Source organism: Alligator sinensis, unplaced genomic scaffold, assembly GCF_000455745.1.
Source record: "Alligator sinensis unplaced genomic scaffold, ASM45574v1 scaffold1244_1, whole genome shotgun sequence".
In the NCBI taxonomy this organism is placed as follows: domain Eukaryota; kingdom Metazoa; phylum Chordata; order Crocodylia; family Alligatoridae; genus Alligator; species Alligator sinensis.
This window is the reverse complement of record NW_005842591.1, coordinates 113,109-120,649: the sequence shown is the minus strand read 5'-3', so window position 1 is coordinate 120,649 and position 7,541 is coordinate 113,109. Positions and strand designations below refer to the sequence as shown.

Below are 7,541 nucleotides of genomic sequence, written 5' to 3'. Positions count from 1 at the left end.
CTTCCTAAATAAAATGGGGTGATTTTGTAGGGAGTGTTTTTTTCCTTGACTGAAATGTTTTAAAGTTCCTGGCATCGCATATTTCAAGAAGCATTTTATCTTATTCAAATACAAATATATTAAATAAATAGGCACTTTATAAAAAAAAAAAAAAAAAAAAAATTATTGTATCTGTGTTTTTTTTTTTAATGTGCTTATTTTTGTGTTCTGCAACATCTGGATTTAAACAGTGTGTATTCTCCTCCGGTTATCCAGATGAAAATAAAGGAATAAATGGGCACATCTACATGAGACGCTAAAAAAATGCTCAGTAGACTAAGCATTAGCATGTCTTGGCAAAAGCCATGCTAATGTGCAGGAGAATTAGTCTACCACGCATTAGTGTCACTAAAAAGGCATCTGCTGGTGCTACTGCATAATAGTGCCTGTTACTGGTTAGTACCTGCTAAACTTAATGCGCAGTAACTATGGTGCATTAATGCATGTGTAGACGTGCCCAATATGTATCATTTCCATCTAAGTCAGGGGTCAAACTAAATTGTGCATTTTATTTTATTTTTTTTAAAAACAGGTTGTGAATTCTTTACAGTAAAACTGCCCAGTAAGATATGCTTATTGGGGGTGTGTGTGTGTGTGTGTGTGTGTGTATGTATGTGTGTGTGTGTGTGTGTGTGTGTGTGTATATATATATATATATATTTTTTTTTTTTTTTAAAGGATACTAGTCCTCTGTCTTGTAATGTTTGCAAGCTTTTAATGCATGTGCCTTTTTCATCAAAAACCAGTGCATGTTTTCGAATACATTTTTAATGTGGGTTTACTGTCCTGGTCTGCAGCAGAAGGCACAGACATCACTGACTTGAGAGGTATTTCTTGGGAATATTTTTATTTTTGTTTGCCTTGACTTACACGTTCAATCGCAAGAGGCTCCCATACAAATATCTGACAGCTGTTTGTTTTCCTCAGCTCATCTTTTATTTCAGGAAGATGCAGAAAAGCTCCCAGTGCCTTTTTGGCCAGCCTCAATTTATCTTTAAACTAGCGGGCCATGTGGGTTTTTTTTCCAGCATTTAATATCATCTCTTACAAGTAGGCTTAGGGAAGGCTTCTATTTCCTGCAGGCCAGCTCTAGAAAAAGAGAGTCCTTATGTGGCTGGACACAGTACTGATTTATTTTAGCGAAGGTGCTAGAGTGATTTGTATCCTGTGTTGGGACACAAATAACGGCAGTGAGGCTGGCTTGTGGTTCACACTAATGCTATGGGCTTCGATCCAGGATTGCTCAAGTAGGGTGTAGACACTGCATCCACTTCCATAAATGCCGAGTAAAGGGTGGTAAGCTGGAGGTCGGGTAAGCTGGTGTGGGGGGCGCTGCTGGTGCCACCATCCATCTGGCAGTGTGGAGGCAAACACTGGGAGGACGAGATGAGAACCAGGGGGTCCGCAGCCAGGCTGTCGTCTTTCAGCTCTTCCCAGAGGTTTCCTATAACAAAACAAAACGCTCCGGGTGAGCTTCCGCTTGTGTCTGCGTGCACGGTCCTTTACGCGAGGGACCGCTGGTGGGAGTACTCCTCCCGCCACGCACGTCTGTGCTGAGGGAGCCAGAACGGGCTTTCCTCCACGATTTGCCTCCGTGACTAATCCCGAAGTGGCAGAAGACAGACTTTCATTGAAGAAGTCTTTTCAAATGCGGACGGACGTAACCTAGCTGTCAGCTGGAAGAGGCACCAGCTGAGCTGCGAGCTGCTGGGGACGATTTATGGGGCAGATCTACCAATAATGTTGATGCCTAATTAATCCAACTGCACGTGCAAATCAGTTTGGTGCACGTGCAGGTTGCCAGATTGTGGGCTTGCCATCCTTAGAAATTTTAAAGTCTGGGCTGGGAATGGGACGATGCAGTTGGGGCTGGGTCTGCTTGGAGCAGGGGCTGGACTAGACATGCCCTCCTGAGCTCCCTTCAACCCTCCTCGTCTGTGATTCTGTGACGAGCAAAGATTGGAAATGCTGCTGAGAAGGTACTCGACGCCCCCTTTCCCACTGAGTGACAGAGTTCAAGGGCGACGCTAAAGAATAAGTTTAATCACTGCATTAGGGCTGTAGCTTTCTGCTCAGTTTTTGTGCAAACGTCTATGGAGAAGTTTGCACAAAATCAGCAGAGATTTTCTGTGGCAGGGATGCTGTCACTACATTTGTACCCACAGCGTCCGGCTGTTCTGACATACCCAGTGCCAGTGAAGGCAGGATTTGTAAAAGGAAAAGGAGATGAAGCAAAAGGCAGGCATGAAATGTGAGCTCTTGCGGCTTGCACCGCACAGACGTGTGCACACGCGCGTGCATTGACTCGGCTGTCGTGGATGCCAACACAGGATCCCAAACACACGGGTTCCTTTGCCATTTGGACCCACCAGCGTTGTCTGTCGACTTAACTCTTACTGTCAGTGGAGCTAGAACAAATGGTTGGTGATGCTTCTCTGCTACGACAGCTGCGTGAGCTCAGCAGCCGTGCTCCACAGAGTTGCTCTGTGCATCTGCACGCTCTCTGCTGCACGCTGATTTTGCTGCATCTCTGTGAAGGGAACGTGTGCGCCTGCTGTCCTGTGCAAAGGGCAAGAGCTACCTATGCAGTAGGAAAGTTGCAGGCTTTAATCTATAGCTGTGTTACCTATACTTGGTCCTTCCACTAATTCTTTTTATCCTTTGGAAGTGCATGATCCAGGGTTTGAGCATCACAGCCATTCAAAAGAAATAATCTTTTGCTGGGAGGAAAAATGTTGGTGACAGCAATATATAATTAACCCTTTGGGAGAACTTGATCAAATTTAGGAAGTCCATTCAGGGCCCAGCCAAACAGCTGAAGCTCTACATGGGGATAGATTGCACTTTTTTGAACAAAGATGTGGAAGGTATTAGACTATAAAGGATGAAAGGAACCCCGACATTTCTACGTAAAGCATAATCGAACAAAGTCACGTCTCCTCATTCTCGTGTGATAATCTCTGATGTGCGTTTAGTAACTGTGCTTGGGTACTTTTCTCTGGGGAAACCTATGTGGAGGTGGGGAAGACGGAGGTTGAGAGAGTCACTGCCGTGTGCAGTAGAGGCAGAGGTGAGGGGGTATAAGCTATTTTTCTAGCTCTGAGTCTATTTGTCTTGGCTTGGAAACTTTCTTTATTCATTCCTTGCTGCAGGAGATGGTGAAACATCCTGGACTACCTTTTGGGACCGTGGGAAGGACAAGTCAACAAGGACAGGGAAGTGAGACCCATAAGGCTACTCCTAGGTGTTTTTGGTTGTGTGTTCAGGGCACTGGGGAAAAGATTGTGTGTGGGTCAGATCTCCTTTGGCAAGGCACACAATGAGTAAGCGCGCTTCAGTGGAAGACGAGGCACTTACCTTGGAGATCAAAATCAGTCAGGGACGGATTAAGGGCGTCGATGTCGTTGCTCAGGTCGCCGTCTTGCATGAGCGTGTCCTGCATTGTTCGGGTTGCCGAGTGCTCTGTCAGCATCTTCATGCCATGTATAGGAGGGGTCTGAGCTGGCACGGGGGAGTCCTGGGTGGTGCTAGGCTGTGCCCTGAGTTCACTTTGGGTGTCTCCAGAAGGGAATATGGTCTGAGGGATTCCTGGTGATTGCTGCATTAACGTGGTCGAGATTGGAGGAAAGCCCTGTGACGATGTGTAACACGAAGAGTGGTGCCCTCCGAGCAAACTTGGTAGTGGGTTCTTGGCACATAATGGTCCTGGTGGATGAATAGCATGCAAAGCCGGGGGGGGACCAGACGAGAGGGATGGGTCACACAGAGAGTGGGGCTGGGCTAACATCTGTCTGGAAACCCCTGATGAACTTGTGACACCATTTGGATTGCAGGCCATGACGGAAGGCCTCAGTTTGTCCATCTTCTCTCCTATCAATGTGTCGAGCTCTTCTAAAAAGAGAAATGGAACACAACCAAGTTACAACGCAACTTTTTGCCAGGTATTGCCCGCTCTGCATTGAGGTTGTCCTCCGCTCGGGGTGCGGCTAGGATTTTAGTGCTGCTCTGGAAATGGCTGTACGGGCAGGAAGGAACAACTCAAGTTTGCCCGTGATGCTCGTGCCTCACGCAGGACCCTCAGGGCTCGGGCCGCATTATGGGGGTGCCCACCCGCGGCAAGGGAGCACCATTTCTTATTTAGAGATGCTGCAATTTACTGGGACTTGCCCGCTGGGCTTAATTCACTGTAAAGGCTGTCATGTGCAACCATTGACGTCGCGTCAATGGTTTAAAATAAAGCTTTTTAATGTTAATAAACCTATTTCATTTAACGAGGATTAAACCCCATCACGTGTACAAGCACCCCTGGATGAGATCTGTCAGCTAAACTATGGTCAAATTGTTTTGCTGGCCTGTTTCAGACCCCCTCTTGTATGAAAGTTTTGTGAGATGTCAAGGGAGATGCCTGTCCATGAAGTGACAGAGCAATGCTGACGTGGTTGACGTGTCCCATTAGCAATGCTGGGAACAAAGCCAACTCTTATTTTAGCCTTAGAGCTTTCCTGCTTTTCCCATCTGCCGGCCACTTCCTAAACAGGAGGACCATCTCCCTTCCCAGCATCAAATCCTCTTGTATTGCTTAGGTCTCGGTGTATTTATGCTGCGTGCCCCTAAGAAAAGGGTCTGTGGGCCACTGCTTGACAATGAATGTGGTAGGCTATTACTGACCTGGCTTGGCCATGCTCTTCCTCACAGCGACCGGATCTTTCCTCTTCCATTTCTGGAGCTCTTCCTGCATCTTATCGATTTTGGCTGGATTCAGTGCCCACAGACAGCCTTTCCGAGAAGAGCTGCCTGACTTATTTTCAACTTTCTCAAAGCACTTGTTCAAGGATAAGTTATGGCGGACCGAATTCTTCCAGCCGTCCGGAGCTGTCTGGAAAAACCAAGTCAACCGACAGTTAAAAGGTTCCCCAACCTAGCTTCCTCTGCCTCCAGGTCTGAAAGAGGAGCTCAAGAGCGGGGTAGCTCAGCATCGTTTTAACGAAAACAAAGACCTGCCACCAGAGTGGCTTGGCAGAGACAGCGACCAAAGAAACTGGTCGAGGACCATCAATTCACATCTGTTTTTTCTTCTCCAAGGGATCATTACAACATCATCCTAATAACAGATACGCTCGTGTTTCAGACCCATCTATTTTTAAAGGACATAAGCAAGGATTTCTCTCTCGCTGTTTGGGAACTTGTTCTGGGAGGTAATGCAGAGCCCGCTGTCAGGAACTCTTTCCCGAGCGGGAGTTTTCAAGACCAGTCTCGTGGTTGATGACTCCCATTCTCTAGCTGCGTTTGGATGAAGTTTAGCTACGTGGTCGTATCAGGGTGGTAGGAAGTGATGAAACGAATCGTCATCAAATGTGCTCGTACGGAGCTTTGTGGTGTTCAAAAGACCTCGCATCTAGGAAGGCAATGATGCCTTGTTTATACAAGACTTTCCTGGACCACAGCCCCGGTTCCCCTGGCGTCGGGCTGGGGCATTCAGTCCCGATGCACAGAGCTGTGCCAAAGCTACAGATGTTTTCCAAAACCCACTGAGCTCAGTGAAATGACCCCTTCCCACGCAGCCTTGACTTTAACAGGCTTGGCATCGGGTCCTGAATCACTCGCTAATCCATTTCTTGCCACAACCTAGCCTTTCCTTTGCTTGCCTGCTCTCTAAGTACTGAGTAGGTTTTGGCAATGAGCTTTGCAACATCATAGCTCCAGGTAGTAGGCTGCAGGTCAGATTAAAAGGCTGAGAGCAGAATAAATCCCTGATTTGCACGTTGCAATACCTAGAACTGACAACTGCTTTCGGCCAAGTGCTTTTTGCAACCCCATCAGTGCAGGTGCAGTTCTTTCCTGTTGACAGCTCTGTTCTTTCTTTCTCTTGGAACAAGGTAACCTCGCACAGACGATCAATACATGAAGACAATTCAAGATGGCAGGGATGCTTAGGGAGAAATCCCCATCATATTCTGACTTTGCAGGGGAGTGGCCCCGGATATTTCAACAGCGGATTTACCAATGACAAGAAGGATTAAACGCACAGCTCTCAGCACGGTGTTATGTAACCGAGTTATGCAAAGGAGCCGTATCCCTGGTCTGTTTTATCCTTGGCTATGCTCCATTTAGACTTCATCTTATTGTCCATATAGACATCAAGTGGGTGTCAGCATGCCAATGCAGGTGTACAAAAATACTGTGTAGCCAAAGGGCTGAGTCTGAAGTCCTCCAGATGAGATGAAAACAGTTTCAGCACTTGACTATTTTGTGTTTAATTTTTCACATTATTTTTTACGCTGGCTCTTGAAGCTGACAGTTCTTTCGGTTGAACAATACGTGTGTTACCTCAGCAAAACAAAGCCTTTCATTTTTTATTCAAGCGCTCTCCAATTAATGAGATAAACAAGGCTCCCTCCTTGCCTGGGGGGGGAATCCGGTACTTAATTACGGAGACTCGGAGCAAGGGGAATGATGATAAAACTTTGTGCAGAAAACAAGTTTTCTGTGCTGCATAGATTTGGAAACGGGCTGCTGCAAAAGAAAAGGAAGTGGTTCTGCCTGGTGCTGCTCTCACCCAGCACTATCGCTGCTCTTTGATTAATCACTGCTTAAAGGGAAGTGCAAGCGGAGTTGGGGACCCTCCTCCCCGAGCAAGGGCCCGAGGCAGCAGGCTGCAGAGCCTCCCTCTAGCCCCACGAATCCTGTGTCCATTGAAGCGGGGGCGTTGTGCAGCAGCAGGAGGTTGGGAGGGTGCACATGCCCTTGGCAGCGCGTGCCCGGTGGTCAGGGCCCTGTCTTGGGTGATGATGATTAGGGTCTGCACCCCAGGTCTCCTGCTCCCTGGACCAGTGCTGTAACCACCAGACTGTTAACAAAGGAGTGGGCATCGCCACCTCCTCGGCTTGAGTTTTTAAAGCAAAGTGCCTGTAGCTGTTGTGTTTTGTACTGGACCCAGTGCTGTGGGTGTGTGCACTGACTGTGCTCTCGGCACACACCCTGGATCGGGCCCTTCGGGGATAGAGGTACCGCTCCTGCTGGTTTCTGGATCCCAGTGGGGCTTAGGTGGGGGCCGGGCGCCTACCTGCTTAGACAATGGAAGTTGTGGGCACGGTTGGCAGGCAGAACGGCTAATGCCTCGGGAAGTTTCAGGCTAGAAAGGGAGGTGTCTGATGAGTTTCCAGGACTGCTGAGCAGGAGGGTTTTGCATTGCAGATCTGAACTTGTGCACTCAAAGTCCACTTTGAGGCATCCAAGTCCTTCGTGGGGTCAGGCTGATAGCGACTGATAGCATTTTTGTTCACCTTGAGGCTTTCTAAAGCTGCAGTATCTGCAGACGTGGTGTGTTAGCATCCAAAACCTCCTCAAGCCTTTTTTGTGTCCAGCTGGGAGCCACCTAAGACATGTTCTGGGTCTTGCTCAGTAAATACAGACCACAGACTTGCACCCTGCCTGGTGCCTGCCAGGCGAGAGTGGGAAACGAGCTCATCAGCGTGCGGCTGCTGGAGGTTTGAGATTCCTGC

The 7,541-nt window shown here is 48.0% G+C and overlaps 1 protein-coding gene and 1 long non-coding RNA gene across 4 annotated transcripts in view; one reads left to right on the top strand and one right to left on the bottom strand.

Moving 5' to 3' along the window:
* Positions 1-7,541, top strand: part of LOC102385135 — a 47,178-nt gene that overhangs the window by 8,627 nt on the left and 31,010 nt on the right. The window contains exon 3 of one of the 2 annotated variants that reach the window (XR_324866.3): positions 3,192-3,287. The exons of the other annotated variant lie outside the window; for it this stretch is intronic. This is a non-coding gene — a long non-coding RNA (uncharacterized LOC102385135). Of the gene's footprint in view, positions 1-3,191; positions 3,288-7,541 lie in introns of those variants that run through there. 2 annotated transcript variants of the gene reach the window in all.
* Positions 821-7,541, bottom strand: part of FOXN1 (forkhead box N1) — a 37,620-nt gene continuing 30,899 nt past the window's right edge. For both annotated transcript variants that reach the window (XM_006032836.1, XM_006032837.1), the window contains exons 8-10: positions 4,708-4,915; positions 3,397-3,930; positions 821-1,483 (exon numbers count right to left, since the gene is read on the bottom strand). In XM_006032836.1, coding sequence (XP_006032898.1) covers positions 1,248-1,483; positions 3,397-3,930; positions 4,708-4,915 — 978 coding nt within the window. In that variant the 3' untranslated portion in view covers positions 821-1,247. The remainder of the gene's footprint in view (positions 1,484-3,396; positions 3,931-4,707; positions 4,916-7,541) is intronic.